The 23536-nt window shown below is 39.5% G+C and overlaps 5 protein-coding genes across 5 annotated transcripts; all 5 read left to right on the top strand.

The window, feature by feature from the left end:
• Positions 1–279: 279 nt before the first annotated feature.
• Positions 280–3049, top strand: LOC125799102 (protocadherin beta-15-like). Its single transcript, XM_049475075.1, has 2 exons — positions 280–2838; positions 3008–3049. Exons 1-2 carry the CDS (start codon positions 427–429, stop codon positions 3047–3049), a joined length of 2454 nt encoding a protein of 817 aa, XP_049331032.1. The 5' UTR covers positions 280–426.
• Positions 3050–4621: 1572 nt separating this feature from the next.
• Positions 4622–7237, top strand: LOC125799101 (protocadherin beta-16-like). The gene has a single exon (XM_049475074.1). It carries the CDS (start codon positions 4796–4798, stop codon positions 7235–7237), a length of 2442 nt encoding a protein of 813 aa, XP_049331031.1. The 5' UTR covers positions 4622–4795.
• A 678-nt stretch (positions 7238–7915) lies between these two features.
• Positions 7916–15233, top strand: LOC111193049 (protocadherin beta-16-like). Its single transcript, XM_049475073.1, has 3 exons — positions 7916–10056; positions 13789–14193; positions 15189–15233. The coding sequence occupies exons 1-3, from the start codon at positions 8053–8055 to the stop codon at positions 15231–15233; spliced, it is 2454 nt and encodes an 817-aa protein (XP_049331030.1). The 5' UTR covers positions 7916–8052.
• On the top strand, positions 14390–20232 carry LOC111197362 (protocadherin beta-16-like). The gene is made up of 3 exons (XM_049475072.1): positions 14390–17919; positions 18874–18940; positions 20204–20232. Exons 1-3 carry the CDS (start codon positions 15520–15522, stop codon positions 20230–20232), a joined length of 2496 nt encoding a protein of 831 aa, XP_049331029.1. The 5' UTR covers positions 14390–15519.
• LOC111197365 (protocadherin beta-15-like) lies at positions 20197–23429 on the top strand. The gene is made up of 2 exons (XM_049475071.1): positions 20197–22734; positions 23349–23429. Exons 1-2 carry the CDS (start codon positions 20338–20340, stop codon positions 23427–23429), a joined length of 2478 nt encoding a protein of 825 aa, XP_049331028.1. The 5' UTR covers positions 20197–20337.
• The last annotated feature ends 107 nt before the right edge of the window (positions 23430–23536 follow it).

Below are 23536 nucleotides of genomic sequence, written 5' to 3'. Positions count from 1 at the left end.
ACAGTTGTTTAAGCTTTATAATTAAAAAAATAATATTTATAATTTAAAAAAAATGCTGAAATATTAAAAGGTCCATCAAAAGTATATGCAACGCTTGAAATAAAAAGTTCAGTGACATTTAGTGTTTGGTATTCATAATAATATTAGCCACATATTTGTTAATCACTATATCCAGGCGCTTATGTTTCACTTCAAAACTCATAGTGTCGCTGTTGGTTAACAAAGCTGCTAGGAGTCACATAAACGCAGATGTCTCCACCCTGCCCATGACGCATTCAACAGACGTGAGTGGCTTCTGTGATACTGAACAATCGACAGCAGTTTGTATTCCAGTCTGTTTTTTTCGTTTAATTGTTTTGGTGTGTTACAGGAATTTGATTGTGCTTTAATGTTCACGTGTTGCGTGCAACATCCCGATCTAACATCATGCTACCTGGCAAAAGCTTAACATTTCCAACTCTGACTGTGCGCTTATGTTTTGTTGTTCTCGCTGCGCGTATGTCTTATGGAGACGTGAGCTATTCTTTTCCGGAGGAGATGAAACGTGGATCTGTAATTGGAAATATAGTCCAGGATCTGGGGTTGGATGTTTACAGACTGTTGACTAGTAAGGCCCGTCTTGATGGAGAAGGTAACCAACAACGGTTCTGCGACCTTAACTTGAATACTGGAGAATTGACTGTAGCAGAAAGGATTGACCGAGAGGGGCTTTGTGGAAACAAAGCGTCGTGCGTAATAAAACGAGAGCTTGTTCTGGAACATCCTTTGCAACTGCATAGCGTAGTTCTTAATATTCAAGATATCAATGACAACTCGCCTGTATTTGCAAATGATGTGATCAGGTTAGAAATCAGGGAGTCAGCAGATAAAGGTGCTACGTTTCCATTAGATCCTGCTCATGATGCAGATATTGGGCAAAATTCAGTACAGACCTACATACTACAGCGAAACGACCATTTTATTTTAAATGTTAATACAAATGCATACGGACTAAAGTACAGCGAATTGGTTTTAGACAAGGAGTTAGATCGTGAGAAGGAAAATGAGATCAAATTAATTCTCTCTGCTGTAGACGGTGGGACTCCACCGAAATCAGGTACTGTAGCCATTCATGTCAATATTCTGGATGCTAATGATAATGCTCCAGTGTTCAGTCAGTCTGTTTATAAAGTGACTCTGTCTGAAAATGCGCCATTAGATACTGTGGTGGTTACTGTGAGCGCTACAGATGCAGACGACGGGGCAAATGGTGAAGTAATGTATGCTTTTGGTCACATATCACCGAAAAATAAAGAAATATTTTCATTGAATGCAAAATCAGGAGACATAATTCTTATCGGCACAATAGATTTCGAAGAAGAAACAACATTTGAACTCCAAATACAAGCTAAAGATGGACCAGGTTTAGCATCATATTCTAAAGTAGTTATCGATGTGACTGACATTAATGACAACGCACCTGTGATACTTCTCAAATCTCTAAACAGCCCAATACCTGAGAATGCTCTACCAGGTACAGAGGTGGGCATCATTAATGTGCAGGACAGAGACTCTGAGAAAAATAGACAAGTTTACTGCTCCATTCAGCAAAACATTCCTTTTAAACTCGTTCCATCTATTAAGAACTATTTTTCTCTGGTTACAACAGATGCATTAGATCGAGAAATAATGTCTGATTACAACATTACAATCATTGCTATTGATGAAGGCTCTCCACCTTTATCATCCGCTAAAACTATTCACCTTTTAGTAGCTGATGTAAATGATAATCCACCTGTATTTGCGGAGCAGTTTTACAGCGCTCATGTGAAAGAAAATAACAAACCAGGCTCCTCTGTTTGTACAATAGCAGCATCAGACCCAGACTGGAGACAGAATGGTACTGTAGTTTATTCTCTTTTACCCTCTGATGTTAATGGTTCACCCGTTTCGTCTCTTTTATCCATTAATGGAGACACGGGTGTTATCCATGCAGTGAGATCTTTTGATTATGAGCAGTTTAAAAGTTTTAGATTTCTAGTCTTAGCCAGGGACAACGGTTCTCCTCCACTTAGCACTAACATGACTGTGAGTGTTTTCATAATTGATGAGAATGATAATTTCCCACAAATATTATACCCCTCTCTGGAAGGAAACTCTTTTATGACTGAGATGGTGCCCAAAGCTGCCCAATCAGGCTCTCTGGTATCCAAGGTAATCGCAGTGGATGCAGACTCTGGTCAGAACGCGTGGCTCTCTTACCATGTAGTGAAGTCCACTGATCCCGGACTTTTCACTATTGGTGAACACAGTGGAGAAATAAGACTTCAAAAGGACGTTTCTGAGTCCATTAATATGAAGCAGAATCTTATTGTTTCTGTGAAAGATAATGGAGAGCCTGCGCTCTCTGCCACATGTTCACTATATTTACTCATTTCTGATAACTTGGCTGAAGTACCAGAACTGAAAGACATGTCTTATGATGAGAGCAGCTCCAAACTCACTTTTTATTTGATCATCGCGCTGGTGTCCGTCTCCACTTTCTTCCTCACCTTCATCATTATCATACTGGCCGTGAGGTTTTGTCACAGGAGGAAGCCCAGACTGTTGTTTGATGGAGCTGTGGCCATTCCCAGCGCGTACCTCCCTCCAAATTACGCAGAGGTGGATGGAGCGGGAACTCTCCGAAGCACCTACAATTATGATGCATATCTGACCACAGGATCACGAACCAGTGATTTCAAATTCGTCTCATCTTACAATGACGGAACTCTGCCTGCTGATCTGACGCTGAAGAAAGGTAAATCTGTCGAGGACATGCTGAGATGTACTGGTGATGAACTAGAGATTTTAAACCAGGTATGGCTTTTGGATTTTTTACGATTCCTTACATTCAAATCTAAACTCTGGCGGTTTTATTCACAAAAACAACACGAGATGATTTATTTTTTTTTTATTTCTGCGCTTTCCATTGTGTTCATAAAAGATGTATGGCCCCAAACAATTATCTGGCTGTGTTAATTATTAGCTTATTACTAGCGACTATGAGCTTCAGTGTTTCGTCACATAACACGGGCAATTATTCAATATTATTACCGTTATTCTTCAAAATACTCTACACATATTGTACGCCAGATTTACACACTGTATGCTCATATTTCAATCAAATCAAAATATTGAGAAAACACTATACAGAAGTTACATAACTTTTAGCAAATATGTAACCACAATGTTTTCTACAGACTTACACATGGTGTAGAAAAGTGTCCCTATCTGTGAGACAATGACGCTCAAGGCTCCACCCATTGGCGTTTCTCTTTTATGATGTGCTACCTTTGTTGGGGTAGAACTGGGCTTTTTATGCTTGCTATTTCTTTTAGGATTTAAGCAATCCGTTTTGTATGTGGTCACTGTCTGTGGTTCTGAAAATGTGGAAACATATGCTATTATGAAACATGGATGATATGGTGTCAGATTATTGTGCAGGTCCTCTATTGCGGGGTAAGATGTTTTACATATTCCTGTTAGAATGCGAGTCAACAGAACAAAGGTAAAAACGTGCAGTAATGTGAATGCTGCCTCTTAAAGATTCGAAAAGAAAATATTAGTAATATAACTCGTGGTGTTGCTGTTTACCTGTAAAACATCAACGCTCATGTATCCACCCACTGACGTTTCCTCTCCTATTATGTGCTTCTTTTGTGGGAATAACTGTGTTTATTGCATTGTGTGACATTTCCTTTCGGCGAAAGTGCATATTTTCATTCATTTACTGTTAGAAAATTTAAACATGTTAGAATAAAGTGGTATAAAATAGCTCTGAAGTCGTACTGGGTATAAGATGGAAAACATATGCATGCTCTCGGTCGATGTTCTGTTGGTGAACTTGAGATTTTAAACCAGTTATGGCATTTAGTTTTTTTGCGATAATTCATATGTGACAATTACTTCTAATTAGTCATTTTGTTCACTAACATAACACGAGATGATTTTATTTGGTGTCTGCGCTTTCCATTTTTAAGTTGTATGCTCCTATTCAAACGTTTGCAGTTTTTGGGTGTGTTAATCAAGCGATTATGAGCTTCAATGTTTCGTCACATAACACTGGTAATCACCCAACATGATTACCGTTTATTTTCAAAATACTATACACGTGTTATGGGCCGTATTCACACACTGTATGATTTAAAAATTGAGTAAAACCATACATGTTCTGCAACAACTATACCGAAGCTACACAGGTCATACTCGATTGTGTTGAATTAGACAGTGTGAAAAGAAAATAACGAAAAAATACGCCCATACCTCCACTCACTGACGTTTTCTCTTATATGGCATCCTTTTTTGTGGTTGTGAACTGGGCTTATTACAATGTTTTATACTTCTTTCGGATAGGAGCAAACCTTTTGTTCTGTGGTCGCTGTCTCAGGTCCTGAAAACATTGAAAATAAATGCAATCATGGTAGATGGATTATATCGAATCAGTTTATTCTGCAGGTCTTCTATTGTGGTGTAAGATGTTTTACAAATTCATAATGTGGATGTGGATGCTCTCTCATAAAGATTTAGAAATAAATTGCTAGTAATATTACTCAAGGTGTCGCTGTTTATCTGTAAAACAGCGATCTTATATGTCTCCACCCACTGACGTTTTCTCTTCTATGATGGGCTTCTTTTGTGGGGAGAACTGTGCTTATTATTTTGGATATATTTCCTTTCGACAACACTGCATGTTGTTATTTATTTACTGTTAAAATTTAGAGATACGTTAGCAGAAACAGGAATAAAATAGGTATATAGTCGTACTGGGAATAAGATGGAAAACATATGCGCTCTCTGGGTTCTGCTGAACCTTTGTTTCAGCGTTTTTATTATGGCGGGCATTGCTCGTGGTGACGTGAGCTATTCTGTACCGGAGGAGATGAAAATCGGATATGTGATTGGAAATATAGCCAAGGATCTCGGACTTAATCTGAACAGTCTCTCAGTTCGGAAGGCCCGTATTGATGGCGAGGGAACACGGAGAAAACACTGCGACATTAATGTGTATAATGGAGAACTGACCGTATCAGAGAGGATTGACAGAGAGGGGCTTTGTGGAAAGAAATCTGTTTGCATCTTAAAACAGGAGCTGGTGCTGGAGAATCCACTGGAATCTCATCGGATTAACATAAATGTTCAAGATGTAAACGACAATTCACCTGTATTCAAAAAAGGCGTTGTAAAATTGGAAATTAGAGAATCGGCAGTTAAAGGCTCTCGTTTTCTTTTGGAGGAGGCTCACGATGCAGACATTGGAACAAATTCGGTTCAGAGCTATACTCTATCAATAAACGAACATTTTTCATTAGCGGTCAGTTCGAAAGCAGGTGGCTGGATTTCCTGTGAGTTGATGTTGGATAAGGAGTTAGATCGTGAGCTGGAAAAAGAGGTAACATTAACTCTCACTGCAGTTGATGGTGGGACTCCACCAAGATCAGGTACTGTAACTATACACGTCACTGTACTGGATGCTAATGATAATGCTCCAGTGTTTACAAAGTCTGTTTATAAAGTCAGTCTGCCTGAAAATTCTCCTCTAGATACTCTGGTGGCTACAGTGAGTGCTACTGATGCAGATGAAGGGGTAAACGGGGAGGTTTTTTATGAATTTAGCCACGTATCTGAGAATGATTTAGCAACATTCTCTCTCAACCCTAATTCTGGGCAGATACGCTTGATTGGTTCTATAGACTACGAAGAAGAGTCTTCATTTGAAATTAAGATTCAGGCTACTGATGGTTTAGGGTTAGTATCGTTTGCTGTTGTAAACATAGAAATTTTGGACATTAATGATAACTCCCCTCTTATATTTGTTAAAACACTTTATAATCCTATTCCAGAGAATGTAGTGCTTTCTACAGAGGTGGGCATCATTAATGTGCAAGATAAAGATTCAGAGAATAGTGGTAAGGTTAATTGCGCAATTCAGCAGAACATCCCTTTTAAAGTTGTTCCATCCATCAAAAATTATTATTCCCTTGTAACAACAGGTGAATTAGACAGAGAGCTAATTTCTGAATATAACATAACGATCACTGCTACTGATGAAGGCTCTCCCCCTTTATCCTCCTCCAAAACTATTCATCTTTCAGTAGCTGATGTAAATGATAATCCACCTGTATTTGAGGAGCAGTTTTACAGCGCTCATGTGAAAGAAAATAACAAACCAGGCTCTTCTGTTTGTACAATAGCAGCAAGAGACCCAGACTGGAGACAGAATGGTACTATAGTTTATTCTTTATTACCGTCTCATATTAATGGTTCACCAGTGTCCTCACTTTTATCAGTTAATGGAGACACAGGTGTTATCCATGCAGTGAGATCTTTTGATTATGAACAGTTTAAAAGTTTTAAAGTGCTTGTCTTAGCCAGAGACAACGGTTCTCCTCCACTCAGTAGTAACGTGACTGTGAGTGTTTTCATAACTGATGAGAATGATAACTCCCCACAAATATTATACCCCTCTCTGGAAGGAAACTCTTTTATGACTGAGATGGTGCCCAAAGCTGCCCTGTCAGGTTCTCTGGTATCCAAGGTAATCGCAGTGGATGCAGACTCTGGTCAGAACTCCTGGCTTTCTTATCATATAGTGAAGGCCACTGATCCCGGGCTTTTCACTATTGGTGAACACAGTGGAGAAATCAGACTTCAAAGGGACATTTATGAGTCCATTAATATGAAGCAGAATCTTATTGTTTCCGTGAAAGATAACGGAGAGCCTGCGCTCTCTGCTACTTGTGTACTGTGTTTACTCATTTCTGATAACTTGGCTGAAGTACCAGAACTGAAAGACATGTCTTATGATGAGAGCAGCTCCAAACTCACTTTTTATTTGATCATCGCGCTGGTGTCCGTCTCCACTTTCTTCCTCACTTTCATCATCATTATCCTGGCCGTGAGGTTTTGTCACAGGAGGAAGCCCAGACTGTTGTTTGATGGAGCTGTAGCTATTCCCAGCGCATATCTCCCTCCAAATTACGCAGAAGTTGATGGAACGGGAACTCTTCGAAGCACCTACAACTATGATGCATATCTGACCACAGGATCACGAACCAGTGATTTTAAGTTCGTCTCATCTTACAGTGACGGAACTCTGCCTGCCGATCTGACGCTGAAGAAGGGTAAATCCGTCGAGGACATGCTGAGATGTTCTGGTGATGAACTTGAAACTTTAAACCAGGTATGGCATTTCGTTTTTTACGATCTATTACATTGAAAACTCATACCTCCCAGTCACCTTTAATTAGTAATTTTGTTCAATAACATAACACGGGATGATTCTATATTGATTTCTGCGCATTAATTTCTGCACAATACTTTACACGTGTTGTTGGCCAGATTCACACATGCTATGCTTTAAAATTTTAGGAAAACCATACATGTTCTGCAACCACTATAAGTTACACAGGCCATAGTAGATTGTATTGAAATGGACAGTGTGAAAAGAAAATAACGAAAAAATACGCCCATGCCTCCACCCACTGACGTTATTCTCGCTTATGACTTGTTTATTTTTGTGGTTCTGAACTGGATTATTACAATGTTTTTTTTTTTTTTTTTACTTCTTTCGGATATGAGCAAAACTTTTTTTTCTGTGGTCGCTGTCTCTGGTCCTGAAAACATGGAAAAGAAATGCATTTATGGTAGATGGATTATATCGAGTTAGTTTATTATGCAGGTCTTCTATTGTGGGGTAAGATGTTTTACAAATTCACAATTCCTGTTGGAATGTGTGTCTACAGAACAAAGGTAACAATGTGCAACGACGTGAATACTGTCTCTTAAAGATTCGCAAAGAAATACCAGTAACATAACTCGAGGTGTCGCTGTTTACCTGTAAACAGCGATCTTATATGTCTCCACCCACTGACGTTTTCTCTTCTATGATGGGCTTCTTTTGTGGGGGAGAACTGTGCTTATTACTTTGGAGATATTTCCTTTCGACAACACTGCGTGTTGTTATTAATTTACTGTTAAAATTTTGAGATACATTAGCAAAAACGGTAATAAAATAGGTATATAGTCGTACATATGATGGAAAACATATGCGCTCTCTGGGTTCTGCTGAACCTTTGTTTCAGCGTTTTTATTATGGCGGGCATTGCTCGTGGTGACGTGAGCTATTCTTTATCGGAGGAGATGAAAATCGGATCTGTGATTGGAAATATAGCCAAGGATCTCGGACTTAATCTGAACAGTCTCTCAGCTCGGAAGGCCCGTATTGATGCCGAGGGTACACGGAGAAAATACTGCGACATTAATGTGAATAATGGAGAACTGACCGTATTAGAGAGGATCGACAGAGAGGGGCTTTGCGGAAAGAAATCTGTTTGCATCTTAAAACAGGAGCTGGTGCTGGAGAATCCACTGGAATCTCATAGGATTAATATAAATGTCCAAGATGTAAACGACAATTCACCTGTATTCAAAAAAGGCGTTGTCAAATTGGAAATTAGAGAATCGGCAGTTAAAGGCTCTCGTTTTCTTTTGGAGGAGGCTCACGATGCAGACATTGGAACAAATTCGGTTCAGACCTACACCGTGTCACGTAACGAACATTTTTCATTAGCGGTCAGTTTTAAAACAGGTGGCCGGATTTCCTGTGAATTGGTGTTGGGTAAGGAGTTAGATCGTGAGCTGGAAAAAGAAGTTACATTAATTCTCACTGCAGTTGATGGTGGGACTCCACCGAGGTCAGGTACTGTAGCCATTCACGTCACTGTTTTGGATGCTAACGATAATGCTCCATTGTTTACTGAGTCTGTTTATAAAGTCAGTCTGCCTGAAAATTCTCCTCTAGATACTCTGGTGGCTACAGTGAGTGCTACTGATGCAGACGAAGGAGTAAATGGGGAGGTGTTGTATGAATTTAGCCACGTATCTGAGAATGATTTAGCAACGTTTTCGCTCAACCCTAGTTCGGGGCAGATACGATTAACAGGATCGCTGGACTACGAAGACGAATCCTCATTTGAATTACAAATTCGAGCTACTGATGGTTTAGGCCTAGTTTCGTTTGCTACCGTGATTATCGAAGTACTGGACATTAATGACAACTCACCTGTAATAATCATTAAAACTCTATATAGTCCTGTTCCCGAGAACGTAGCGTTTTCCACAGAGGTGGGCATCATTAATGTACAAGATAGAGATTCAGAAAATGGTGGTCAGGTTCACTGTTCAGTTCAGCAAAACATCCCTTTTAAACTCGTTCCGTCCATCAAAAATTATTATTCGCTGGTGACAACAGGCGAGTTAGACAGAGAGCTAATTTCTGAATATAACATAACGATCACTGCTACTGATGAAGGCTCTCCACCTTTATCCTCTTCTAAAACGATTCGTCTTTCAGTAGCTGATGTAAATGATAATCCACCTATGTATGAGGAGCAGTTTTACAGCGCTCATGTAAAGGAAAATAACAAACCCGGCTATTCTGTTTGTACAATAGCAGCAACAGATCCAGACTGGAGACAGAATGGAACTGTAGTTTATTCTCTATTGCCGTCTGATGTTAATGGTTCACCAGTGTCCTCACTTTTATCAGTTAATGGAGATACAGGTGTTATCCATGCAGTGAGATCTTTTGATTATGAAAAGTTTAAAAGTTTTAAAGTGCTTGTCTTAGCCAGAGACAACGGTTCTCCTCCACTCAGTAGTAACGTGACTGTGAGTGTTTTCATAACTGATGAGAATGATAACTCCCCACACATATTATACCCCTCTCTAGAAGGAAACTCTTTTATAACTGAGATGGTGCCCAAAGCTGCCCAGTCAAGCTCTCTGGTGTCAAAGGTGATCGCAGTAGATGCAGACTCTGGTCAAAATGCTTGGCTCTCTTACCACATAGTGAAAGCAACTGATCCTGGACTTTTTACTATTGGAGAACACAGTGGAGAAATCAGACTTCAAAAAGACCTTTCTGAGTCCATTAATATGAAGCAGAATCTTATTGTTTCCGTAAAAGATAACGGAGAGCCTGCGCTCTCTGCTACATGTTCACTGTATTTACTAATTTCTGATAACTTGGCTGAAGTACCAGAACTTAAAGACATGTCTTATGATGAGAGCAGCTCCAAACTCACTTTTTATTTGATCATCGCGCTGGTATCCGTCTCCACTTTCTTCCTCACCTTCATCATCATTATCCTCTCTGTAAGGTTTTGTCACAGGAGGAAGCCCAGGCTGTTGTTTGATGGGGCTGTAGCCATTCCCAGTGCGTATCTCCCTCCAAATTACGCAGATGTGGATGGAACGGGAACTCTCCGAAGCACCTACAATTATGATGCATATCTGACCACAGGATCAAGAACCAGTGATTTCAAGTTCGTCTCATCTTATAATGACAGAACTCTTCCTGCTGATTTGACTCTGAAAAAGGGTAAATCCGTTGAGGACATGCTGAGATGTACTGGTGATGAACTTGAGATTTTAAACCAGGTATGGCTTTTGGCTTTTTTTAAAGATTATTTATATTTAAATCTGATATCTGGCAGCAACCCTTTATTAGTTATTTTTACATGTGATTATTATATTTGGATTTCCACGCTTTGCATTGGGTTTTTAAAAGTTATATACACCAAAACAAATGTTTGCAATTTTCTGGCTGTGTATAACGATTTTGAGCTTTAGTGTTTCGTCACAGCACCGGCAATCACCCAACATGATCACCATTTATTTTCAAAATACTATACTCGGGTTGTATGCCAGATTCACACACTGTATGCTTTACAAATAAATTGAGTAAAATCAAACGTTATGCAGACATTGTACGGAAGTTACGCAGCTCAAAATACAGTGTGGTGAAATCGATAGTAAAAATAACATAATGAAAAATATCGATCAGTTTTAAATTAAACTTCAGTTTAAGAACGGGTACAAGCAGTATGGACTTTATGTTGGGTTACATAGAATCTGTCGTGTTTTATTTTATTTTACTGGCTGTCCTCATGTATACACTTTTGTTGCATAGCATGTTATTTTATTAGCCAGGAATGAAATACTGCTAAACTGAATTATGTATTTTGAGTAGAATATGTGCAAGGTATTTCGGCTTTTTTGCTTGAGTTGGTAAAGATCTAAAAACCTTACAAATGTCTTTAATTTAGCAAATTTGTGACCACAATGTTTTCTACAGTCTTACACTTAGTGTAATAAAATGTCCCTACCTGTGAAACAATGACGCTAATGACTCCATCCACTGGCGATTTGTCTTTTATGATATGCTTCCTTTTGCATAATTAGACCTGGGCTTATTACAATATTTGATCGTTTCCTTCGGATATAAGCAATTCTTTTTGTGTATGGACGCTGTCTGTGGTCCTGAAATGTTGAAAAGAATGCAATTATGATACATGGACCATATGAAGTCAGATTATTGAGCAGGTCTTCTACTCTGGGGTAAGATGTTTTAGATATTCCAATTCCTGTTTTAGATATTCCAAATCCTGCTGAAATGGGAGTCAACAGAACAGTGGTAAATATGTGCAGTGATGTGAATCCTGCCTCTTAAAGATTCGAAAAGAAAACATCAGTAATATAACTCGTGGTGTCGCTGTTTACCTGTGAAACAACTACGCTGATGTATCCACCCACTGGCATTTCCTCTTCTATGATGTGCTTCTTTTGTGGTGGAGAACTGTGCTTATTGCATTGGTGACATTTCCTTTCGACAAAACTGCTCATTGTTTTTCAATTCGTATTAGAAATTTGAGAACCGTTAGAAGCAACGGGATTAAATAGCCTTTTATTTGCACGCAGTATAAGATGGAAAGCATGTGCGTGATGTCGGTCTTGCTGAACCTTTGTTTCTGCATGTTTATAATGGCGAACATTGCTATTGGAGACGTGAGCTACTCTTTATTGGAGGAGATGAAGCGCGGAGCTGTGATTGGAAATATAGCCAAGGATCTCGGACTTAACCTAAACACTCTTGCAGCTCGTAAGGCCAGGATTGATGCCGAGGGCACACGGAGAAAATACTGCGACATTAATGCTAATAGTGGAGAACTGACTGTATCAGAGAGGATCGACAGAGATGGGCTTTGTGGAAGGAAATCTGTTTGCATCTTAAAACAGGAGCTGGTGCTGGAGAATCCACTTGAATCTCATCGGATTAATATAAATGTCCAAGACGTGAACGACAATTCACCTGTATTCAAGAAAGACGTTTTAAGACTAGACATCAGTGAAATAGCTTTAAAAGGCTCTCGTTTTCTTTTGGAGGAGGCTCACGATGCAGACATTGGAACAAATTCGGTTCAGACCTACACCCTGTCACGTAACGAACATTTTTCATTAGCGGTCAGTTCTAAAACAGGCGGACGAATTTCCTGTGAACTGGTGTTGGATGAGGAGTTAGATCGTGAGTTGAAAAAAGAGGTAACATTAATTCTTACTGCAGTTGATGGTGGGACTCCACCGAGATCAGGTACTGTAACTATACACGTCACTGTACTGGATGCTAATGATAATGCTCCATTGTTTACTGAGTCTGTTTATAAAGTCAGTCTGCCTGAAAATTCTCCTCTTGGTACTCTGGTGGCTACAGTGAGTGCTACTGATGCGGATGAAGGGGTAAACGGGGAGGTGGTGTATGAATTTAGCCACGTATCTGAGAATGATTTAGCAACGTTCTCGCTCAACCCCAATTCTGGACAGATACGATTAACAGAATCGCTTGACTACGAAGATGAATTCTCGTTTGAATTACAGATTCAAGCTACCGATGGCTCAGGGCTAGTTTCGTTTGCTACCGTAACTATCGAAGTATTGGACTTTAATGACAACTGCCCTGTAATAATCATTAAGACTCTATATAGTCCTGTTCCCGAGAACGTAGCACTTTCCACAGAGGTGGGCATCATTAATGTACAAGATAGGGATTCAGGATACAGTGGTCAGGTTTACTGTTCAATTCAGCAAAACATCCCTTTTAAACTTGTTCCGTCCATCAAAAATTATTATTCTCTGGTGACAACAGGCGGGTTAGACAGAGAGCTAATTTCAGAATATAACATAACGATCACAGCTACTGATGAAGGCTCTCCACCTTTATCCTCCTCTAAAACTATTCACCTTTCAGTAGCTGATGTAAATGATAATCCTCCTGTATTTGAGGAGCAGTTTTACAGCGCTCATGTAAAAGAAAATAACAAACCAGGCTCCTCTGTTTGTACAGTAGCAGCAACAGATCCAGACTGGAGACAGAATGGAACTGTAGTTTATTCTTTATTACCCTCTGAGGTTAATGGTTTACCAGTGTCATCACTTTTATCAATTAATGGAGATACAGGTGTTATGCATGCAGTGAGATCTTTTGATTATGAACAGTTTAAAAGTTTTAAAGTGCTTGTCTTAGCCAGAGACAACGGTTCTCCTCCACTCAGTAGTAATGTGACTGTAAGTGTTTTCATAACTGATGAGAATGATAGCTCCCCTCAAATATTATACCCCTCTCTAGAAGGAAACTCTTTTATGACTGAGATGGTGCCCAAGGCTGCCCAGTCAAACTCTCTGGTGTCAAAGGTGATCGCAGTGGATGCAGACTCTGGTCAAAATGCTTGGCTCTCTTACCACATAGTGAAAGCAACTGATCCTGGACTTTTTACTATTGGTGAACACAGTGGAGAAATCAGACTTCAAAAAGACGTTTCTGAGTCCATTAATATGAAGCAGAATCTTATTGTTTCCGTAAAAGATAACGGAGAGCCTGCGCTCTCTGCTACATGTTCACTGTATTTACTCATTTCTGATAACTTGGCTGAGGTACCAGAACTGAAAGACATGTCTTATGATGAGAGCAGCTCCAAACTCACTTTTTATTTGATCATCGCGCTGGTGTCCGTCTCCACTTTCTTCCTCACCTTCATCATCATTATCCTGGCCGTGAGGTTTTGTCACAGGAGGAAGCCCAGACTGTTGTTTGATGGAGCTGTGGCCATTCCCAGCGCGTATCTCCCTCCAAATTACGCAGAAGTTGATGGAACGGGAACTCTCCGAAGCACCTACAATTATGATGCATATCTGACCACAGGATCACGAACCAGTGATTTTAAGTTCGTCTCGTCTTATAATGACAGAACTCTTCCTGCTGATTTGACTCTGAAAAAGGGTAAATCCGTTGAGGACATGCTGAGATGTACTGGGGATGAACTTGAGATTTTAAACCAGGTATGGCTTTTGGCTTTTTTTTTAAGATTATTTATATTTAAATCTGATATCTGGCAGCAACCCTTTATTAGTTATTTTTGCATGTGATAATTATATTTGGATTTCCACGCTTTGCATTGGGTTTTTAAAAGTTATATACACCAAAACAAATGTTTGCAATTTTCTGGCTGTGTTTAACGATTTTGAGCTTTAGTGTTTCGTCACAGCACCGGCAATCACCCAACATGATCACCATTTATTTTCAAAACACTATACTCGGGTTGTATGCCAGATTCACACACTGTATGCTTTACAAATAAATTGAGTAAAATCATACGTTATGCAGACATTGTACGGAAGTTACGCAGCTCAAAATACAGTGTGGTGAAATCGATAGTAAAAATAAAATAATGAAAAATATCGATCAGTTTTAAATTAAACTTCAGTTATAGAACGGGTACAAGCAGTATGGACTTTATGTTGGGTTACATAGAATCTGTCGTGTTTTATTTTATTTTACTGGCTGTCCTCATGTATACACTTTTTTGCATAGCATGTTATTTTATTAGCCAGGAATGAAATACTGCTAAACTGAATTACGTATTTTGAGTAGAATATGTGCAAGGTATTTCGGCTTTTTTGCTTGAGTTGGTAAAGATCTAAAAACCTTACAAATGTCTTTAATTTAGCAAATTTGTGACCACAATATTTTCTACAGTCTTACACTTAGTGTAATAAAATGTCCCTACCTGTGAAACAATGACGCTAATGACTCCATCCACTGGCGATTTGTCTTTTATGATATGCTTCCTTTTGCATAATTAGACCTGGGCTTATTACAATATTTGATCGTTTCCTTCGGATATAAGCAATTCTTTTTGTGTATGGACGCTGTCTGTGGTCCTGAAATGTTGAAAAGAATGCAATTATGATACATGGACCATATGAAGTCAGATTATTGAGCAGGTCTTCTACTCTGGGGTAAGATGTTTTAGATATTCCAATTCCTGTTTTAGATATTCCAAATCCTGCTGAAATGGGAGTCAACAGAACAGTGGTAACTATGTGCAGTGATGTGAATCCTGCCTCTTAAAGATTCGAAAAGAAAACATCAGTAATATAACTCGTGGTGTCGCTGTTTACCTGCGAAACAACTACGCTGATGTATCCACCCACTGGCATTTCCTCTTCTATGATGTGCTTCTTTTGTGGTGGAGAACTGTGCTTATTGCACTGGTGACATTTCCTTTCTACAAAACTGCTCATTGTTTTTCAATTCGTATTAGAAATTTGAGTAACGTTAGAAGCAACTGGATTAAATAGCCCTTTATTTGCACGCAGTATAAGATGGAAAGCATATGCGTGCTGTCGGTCTTGCTGAACCTTTGTTTCTGCATGTTTATAATGGCGAACATTGCTATTGGAGACGTGAGCTATTCTTTACTGGAGGAGATGAAGCGCGGAGCTGTGATTGGAAATATAGCCAAGGATCTCGGACTTAACCTAAACAATCTTGCAGCTCGGAAGGCCCGGATTGATGCCGAGGGTACACGTAGAAAATACTGCGACATTAATGTGAATAGTGGAGAACTGACTGTATCAGAGAGGATCGACAGAGAGGGGCTTTGTGGAAAAAAGCCTGTTTGCATCTTAAAACAGGAGCTGGTGCTGGAGAATCCACTGGAATCTCATCGGATTAACATAAATGTACAAGATGTGAACGACAATTCACCTGTATTCAAAAAGGAGGTTATAAAATTGGAAATTGGCGAATCGGCAGATAAAGGCTCTCGTTTTCTTTTGGAGGAGGCTCACGATGCAGACATTGGAACAAATTCGGTTCAGACCTACACCCTGTCACGTAACGAACATTTTTCATTAGCGGTCAGTTCTAAAACAGGTGGACGAATTTCCTGTGAACTGGTGTTGGATGAGGAGTTAGATCGTGAGCTAAAAAATGATGTAACATTAATTCTTACTGCAGTTGATGGTGGGACTCCACCGAGATCAGGTACTGTAACAATACACGTCACTGTACTGGATGCTAATGATAATGCTCCATTGTTTACTAAGTCGGTTTATAAAGTCAGTCTGCCTGAAAATTCTCCTATAGATACTCTGGTGGCTACAGTGAGTGCTACTGATGCAGACGAAGGAGTAAATGGGGAGGTGTTGTATGAATTTAGCCACGTTTCGGAGAATGGTTTAACAACGTTCTCGCTCAACCCTAATTCTGGACAGATATTATTAGCAGAATCGCTTGACTCCGAAGATGAATCCTCATTTGAATTACAGATTCAAGCTACCGATGGCTTAGGGCTAGTTTCGTTTGCTACCGTGATTATCGAAGTACTGGACATTAATGACAACTCACCTGTAATAATCATTAAGACACTCTATAGTCCTGTCCCCGAGAATGTAGCTCTTTCTACCGAAGTGGGCATCATTAATGTACAAGATAGAGATTCAGGATACAGTGGACAGGTTTACTGTTCAATTCAACAAAACATCCCTTTTAAACTCGTTCCGTCCATCAAAAATTATTATTCCCTGGTGACTACAGGCGAGTTAGACAGAGAGCTAATTTCTGAATATAACATAACGATCACTGCTACTGATGAAGGCTCTCCACCTTTATCCTCCTCTAAAACTATTCACCTTTCAGTAGCTGATGTAAATGATAATCCTCCTGTATTTAAGGAGCAGTTTTACAGCGCTCATGTAAAGGAAAATAACAAACCCGGCTCTTCTGTGTGTACAGTAGCAGCAAAAGACCCAGACTGGAGACAGAATGGTACTGTAGTTTATTCTCTTTTGCCGTCTGATGTGAATGGTTCACAAGTGTCCTCACTTCTATCAATTAATGGAGACACAGGTGTTATCCATGCAGTGAGATCTTTTGATTATGAACAGTTTAAAAGTTTTAAAGTACTTGTCTTAGCCAGAGACAACGGTTCTCCTCCACTCAGTAGTAACGTGACTGTAAGTGTCTTCATATCTGATGAGAATGATAACTCCCCACAAATATTATACCCCTCTCTGGAAGGAAAGTCCTTCATGACTGAGATGGTGCCCAAAGCTGCCCAGTCCGGCTCACTTGTATCCAAGGTGATCGCAGTAGATGCAGACTCTGGTCAGAACGCGTGGCTCTCTTACCACATAATAAAAACAACTGACACTGGACTTTTTACTATTGGTGAACACAGTGGAGAAATCAGGATGAAGCGGGACGCTTCTGAATCTGACAACATGAAGCAGAATTTTGTGGTTTCCGTAAAAGATAACGGAGAGCCTGCGCTCTCTGCTACATGTTCACTGTATTTACTCATTTCTGATAACTTGGCTGAGGTACCAGAACTGAAAGACATGTCATATGATGAGAGCAGCTCCAAGCTCACTTTTTATTTGATCATCGCGCTGGTGTCCGTCTCCACTTTCTTCCTCACCTTCATCATCATTATCCTGGCCGTGAGGTTTTGTCACAGGAGGAAGCCCAGACTGTTGTTTGATGGAGCTGTGGCCATTCCCAGCGCGTATCTCCCTCCAAATTATGCAGAAGTTGATGGAGCGGGAACTCTCCGAAGCACCTACAATTATGATGCATATCTGACCACAGGATCACGAACGAGTGATTTCAAGTTCGTCTCAACTTACAATGACGTAACTCTGCCTGCTGACTTGACTCTGAAGAAGACCCCTACATTCGTGGCGGATCTTGAAGCATTGTGCGATGTAAATGATTCGAAGGTATGTTCCAAAATCGTTTATTTTAAATCGTGTTTATTTTAAAGCTCTTTGAGAAACACTCCCAGAACTTTCTCGTTCTTTTCTCAGTTCGTTCGTTATTTGTTAAGATATTTTTCGTACGTTGTGTTTGAGCCGTTTTAATTAATTCGTCAGAGAAACAGTAGTTGTGTATTTGTGTATGAAACTGGAGCGGAATGTTCTCTATTAAGATGCTGTTCATTTAAATCTTTAAAAAACTTAATGCAAAATACTACCGCCTCACAAATTTGCCAAGATAAATCCCTTGATTGATTTTAGTCTTCATGGTCAGTTGTGGTCTGTTGTAATGAAACTGTGTTGTAATTGGTAAGCATATTGGGAAAAATATCACCACAAAAATTGTATATTGTATATGGTTTTTGTGTGGTTGGGGGAGCGGATTTGCCGAGAAACGGTTAAGTCAAGTCAAGTCAAGTCAGCTTTATTTATAAAGCACATTTAAAAGACACAAAGTGCCGACCAAAGTGCTGTACAATAAGATCAAATAACACAACCTAATTTAAAAACCAAGATAGACCAAGACAGAACAACAACTAACATCATCAAACTCCGCTCAGGATCCAAATGCCTGAGAGAACAAATAGGTTTTCAAATTAGACTTAAAAATATCCACTGTGGCCGATTCTTTTATAAAAAGTGGAAGATTATTCCAAAGTCTTGGAGCGGCTATAGAAAACGCCCGGTCACCTTTGAATTTCAGCCGAGACCGAGGAACATCTAGACACAACTGGTTGGAGGAGCGTAAAACACGAGGGGTCGAGCGAAGGAAAAGGAGGTCAGAAATGTAACTCGGAGCCAAACCATGAAGAGCTTTAAAAACAAACAATAAAACTTTGAAATCCACCCGGTATTTTACTGGAAGCCAGTGCAATGAAGCCAGTACAGGGGTGATGCTCTCCCTTTTCTTGGTACCAGTCAGGAGCCGTGCAGCTGCATTTTGGACCAACTGCAGACGTGACAGGCTCGACTGACAGATACCCAGGTACAGTGAGTTACAATAGTCGACACGAGAGGAGATAAAAGCATGTATAATTGTTTCCAAGTCCCTAAAAGACAGAATGCTTTTGAGCTTAGCTATGTTTCTAAGGTGATAAAAACTACCTCGAACAACTGTGCTAATTTGTTTGTCGAAATTTAGGTTGGTATCAAAAACGAAACCAAGGTTTCTTACATGGTCATGTACATTGGTACTCAAAGGCCCCAGATCATTAGCTATAACACTAGCCGCGTCAGGATTTCCAAAGATAATAATGTCAGTTTTGTCTTGGTTTAGCTTGAGGAAATTTTTTGACATCCAGCATTCAACATCCCTCAAACAATCAAATATGAGACGCAAAGAACAGTTTTTTCTTGGATTAAGTGGAAGATAAATTTGTGTATCATCTGCATAGCAATGGTATGAGATGTTGTACTTCTGGAAAATAGATCCCAGAGGAAGCATATACAGGGAAAAAAGGATAGGTCCCAGAATGGATCCCTGGGGAACACCACAGGTGATAGGTGCAGAAAAGGAAGAAAACGATTGACCCAACTTAACAGAGAACATGTCAGGGGAGTGTGCACTTAAATAATGATATATAAGTAGATTGCAAGATAAGTGGCTTGTACTAGCGATTTCTCACTGGTGCTCCTACTCTGTATTGCATACAGCAACTGTGGTTGCTTAGAAGTGCATGGTTTTTATGTCCTATCACTTACATTACAAACCTATCACATGGTTTTTATGTCCTATCACTAAGTGATAGGACATAAAAACCATGCACTTCTAAGCAACCACAGTTGCTGTATGCAATACAGAGTAGGAGCACCATGGACAGTACCAGTGAGAAATCGCTAGTACAAGCCACTTATCTTGCAATCTACTTATATATCATTATTTAAGTGCACACTCCCCAGACATGTTTAACCGTTTCTCGGCAAATCCGCTCCCCCAACCACACAAAAACCATATACAATATACAATGTTTTACCTAATGTTTGGAAATGTATACATTTGTTCTTAAATTAATGTTATTTATCATTACATCTACTTTTTCATTATATGCTGGATACAATTAATACATAGAATATGTTTTGTTTTTAAACATTATTCAATCTCACTAAGATCACTATGGCTTTGTGCAGTTTCCCATTTTGTCTCGTAGCGTCGCTGTTCACCAACAAAGCTCTTAAAATAAATGCAGTGTTCTCTCCACCCCTTGCTGGTTATGTTACTTTAAACGTTGTCGGTTTTCCCTTTTGGAAGGCGTCGATGGTGATGAAAACCTCTTGTAACTTTTTATTAATTATTTGGGATTTTCTGTCTTGATTGAAACACACCTTGTGGAATATTATTTTTGGCACAGGCGGGGGTACGCATTAGCGGACACTTGGTTGACAATGAGCACGAGAAGCTTGTCTGTCGGTGGTCTCACCCTGGTTCTTTGTTTGTTCATGGCACGTACCGCATATGGAGACCTGAGCTATTCTTTTCCGGAGGAGATGAAACGCGGATCTGTAATTGGAAATATAGCCAAGGATCTTGGATTCAGTGTGAACAGATTGCCAGGTCGCAATGCACGAATTGATACTGAAGGTAAACAAAAACGCTACTGTGACATTAATGTGAATACCGGAGAACTGGCTGTAGCAGAAAGGATTGACAGAGAGGGGCTTTGTGGTAAGAAAGCTACCTGCGTTATCAAACAGGAGCTTGTCCTGGAGAATCCTTTGGAATTACATCGCATAAGTTTAAATGTTCAAGATATAAACGACAACTCTCCGAAATTTGAGGCCAATGTGATCAAAATTGAAATAAGAGAATCGGCAGTAAAAGGAACTCGTTTTCTTTTGGATGAGGCTAATGACGCTGATATTGGGGATAACTCTGTAAGAACGTACACTCTACAAATGAATGAACACTTTGTTTTGGCTGTCAGCACAAATTCAGACGGTGGAAAATACAGTGATTTAGTCTTAGACAAGGAACTGGATAGAGAACATCAGCGGGAGTTAACGTTAATTCTCACTGCACTTGATGGTGGAACTCCATCAAGATCAGGTACTGTAGTCATACACGTCACTGTACTGGATGCTAATGATAATACTCCAGTGTTCAGTCAGTCTGTATACCAAGTGAGTCTGCCTGAAAATATCCCATTAGATTCTAATGTGGTTACTGTTAGTGCGACTGATGAAGACGATGGTCAGAATGGTGAAATCACTTATTCATTAGGCCATATATCTGAGGAAGGCAAAAGAATATTTTTTCTCAACCGTAAAACTGGAGAAATCACAGTCACTGGCCAAATAGATTATGAGGAGGAGTCACTTTATGAATTGCGAGTACTGGCAAAAGATGGGCCTGGTTTAACGTCATACTCAAAAGTAATTATAGAAGTCACCGATGTGAATGACAATGTTCCAACTATTGTCTACAAATCTCATAATAACCAAGTTCCAGAAAATATCCATATAGGTACAGAGGTGGGCATTATTAATGTGCAGGACAGAGACTCTGGATCTAATGGACAGATTCATTGTTCAATTCAGGATAATGTGCCATTTAAACTCATTCCATCACTCAGAAATTATTATTCTCTTGTGACTACAGGTGAGTTAGATCGAGAGCTCAATTCTGAATACAATATTACAATCACAGCTACTGATCAAGGCTTCCCTCCTTTGTCCTCCTCTAAAACTATTCACCTTTCAGTTTCTGATATAAATGACAACCCTCCTGTATTTATAGAGCAGTTTTACAGCGCTCATGTAAAAGAAAATAACAAACCAGGCTCCTCTGTTTGTACAGTAGCAGCAACAGACTCAGACTGGAGACAGAATGGTACTGTAGTTTATTCTCTTTTGCCTACTGATGTTAATGGTGCGCCAGTGTCCTCATTTTTATCCATTAATGGAGACACTGGTGTTATCCATGCGGTGAGATCTTTTGATTATGAGCAATTTAGAAGTTTTAAAGTTCTTGTTTTAGCCAGAGACAATGGTTCTCCTCCACTCAGCAGTAACGTCACTGTGAATGTCTTGATAATTGATGAGAATGATAACTCTCCACAAATATTATACCCCTCTCTAGAAGGAAACTCCCTAATGACTGAGATGGTGCCCAAAGCAACTCGGTCAGGCTCTCTGGTCTCCAAAGTAATAGCAGTGGATGCAGACTCTGGTCAAAACGCATGGCTCTCTTACCACATAGTAAAAGCAACTGATTCTGGACTTTTCACTATTGGTGAACACAATGGAGAAATCAGACTTCAAAAGGACATTTCTGAATCCATTAATATGAAGCAGAATCTAATTGTTTCCGTAAAAGATAATGGAGAACCCTCTCTCTCTGCTACATGTTCACTTTACTTATTTATTTCTGACAACTTGGCTGAAGTACCAGAACTGAAAGACATGTCTTATGATGAGAGCAGCTCCAAACTCACTTTTTATTTGATTATCTCGCTGGTGTCCGTCTCCACTTTCTTCCTCACCTTCATCATCATCATCCTGGCCGTGAGGTTTTGTAACAGGAAGAAGCCCAGACTGTTGTTTGATGGAGCTGTAGCCATTCCCAGCGCATATCTCCCTCCAAATTACGCAGACGTGGAGGGGATGGGAACTCTCCGAAGCACCTACAATTACGACGCATATCTGACCACAGGATCACGAACCAGTGATTTCAAGTTCGTTTCTTCGTACAATGACAGCACTTTGCCATCTGACCTGAATGTAAAAAATAATTATTTAGCATCGGCTGTTGATCTTGAAGGCTTGTGCACTCATGAATCTCAGGTATGGTTCTCTTATTTTCATTAACTGTTGCATAATTTCTGACATATTAACACCGAATGCCAGAGGTTCAATCCAGTTTTTTTTTTTTTTTTTTTTTTATCATTTGAAGCATTAATTCAATGTCTGCGTAGGCTAAAATATATTTGCTGCAGCCTAGATGTTCGGACTTAATGTTTTCCCCCTCCCGTTTATTGTTTATTCAATAAGCTGTCCATTTCAGTGTTCAACACATAATTGAGGGTGGGTTTCCCGAAAGATAAGAACTTCGTTTACTGGTACTTAAGATATATCGTTAATTAAAGAGTGTTTCCCAAACCCGTGCCTAACAGTAGAAGGGATTTTCCCAATGGAAATATAATGTGGTGTGCAGCATTCATGTCAAGAGCTCTACCATGGCTTATCTGTATTTTAATTATTTATGCCTGGGTTTTATTGGTCAATTCAAATATGCACAATTATGCTACAAGCTACAGACAAAGTGTTGGCAATATAATATAATATAATATAATATAATATAATATAATATAATATAATATAATATAATATAATATAATATAATATAATATAATAATGACGATTGTTTTCCCTCAGAATATGCGTCTCTGTCGTTTAAGGTGCTGAACTGTAGTAGAATCCACTTAAAGAAGTTCATTCAGAATAACGCCTGGGTCGGGTTCACGAGCGAGTTAACGTAGTGCTTTAGTTACGTAAGGGTCTGGGAAACACTCTTTAATTAACGATCAATTTTAAGTACGAGTTAGTGTTACAAAGCTTTTGGGAAACCCCAGATGTCTATTGTCTA

This window comes from Astyanax mexicanus, chromosome 2 (assembly GCF_023375975.1).
Source record: "Astyanax mexicanus isolate ESR-SI-001 chromosome 2, AstMex3_surface, whole genome shotgun sequence".
Lineage (NCBI taxonomy): Eukaryota > Metazoa > Chordata > Actinopteri > Characiformes > Acestrorhamphidae > Astyanax > Astyanax mexicanus.
This window is presented reverse-complemented; position numbering and strand designations above follow the sequence as displayed.

Coding starts and splice junctions, on each gene's coding strand:
- LOC125799102 (XM_049475075.1), top strand. CDS start 427: ATGCTACCTGGCAAAAGCTTAACATTTCCAACTCTGACTGTGCGCTTA. Junction 2,839..3,007: donor AACTAGAGATTTTAAACCAG/GTATGGCTTTTG, acceptor GTTAATTATTAG/CTTATTACTAGCGACTATGA.
- LOC125799101 (XM_049475074.1), top strand. CDS start 4,796: ATGGAAAACATATGCGCTCTCTGGGTTCTGCTGAACCTTTGTTTCAGC.
- LOC111193049 (XM_049475073.1), top strand. CDS start 8,053: ATGATGGAAAACATATGCGCTCTCTGGGTTCTGCTGAACCTTTGTTTC. Junction 10,057..13,788: donor TTTCTGATAACTTGGCTGAA/GTACCAGAACTT, acceptor AACTTGGCTGAG/GTACCAGAACTGAAAGACAT. Junction 14,194..15,188: donor AACTTGAGATTTTAAACCAG/GTATGGCTTTTG, acceptor TTCCTGTTTTAG/ATATTCCAAATCCTGCTGAA.
- LOC111197362 (XM_049475072.1), top strand. CDS start 15,520: ATGGAAAGCATATGCGTGCTGTCGGTCTTGCTGAACCTTTGTTTCTGC. Junction 17,920..18,873: donor GCGATGTAAATGATTCGAAG/GTATGTTCCAAA, acceptor TCTTGGTACCAG/TCAGGAGCCGTGCAGCTGCA. Junction 18,941..20,203: donor CTCGACTGACAGATACCCAG/GTACAGTGAGTT, acceptor CCCTTTTGGAAG/GCGTCGATGGTGATGAAAAC.
- LOC111197365 (XM_049475071.1), top strand. CDS start 20,338: ATGAGCACGAGAAGCTTGTCTGTCGGTGGTCTCACCCTGGTTCTTTGT. Junction 22,735..23,348: donor TGTGCACTCATGAATCTCAG/GTATGGTTCTCT, acceptor CTGTCGTTTAAG/GTGCTGAACTGTAGTAGAAT.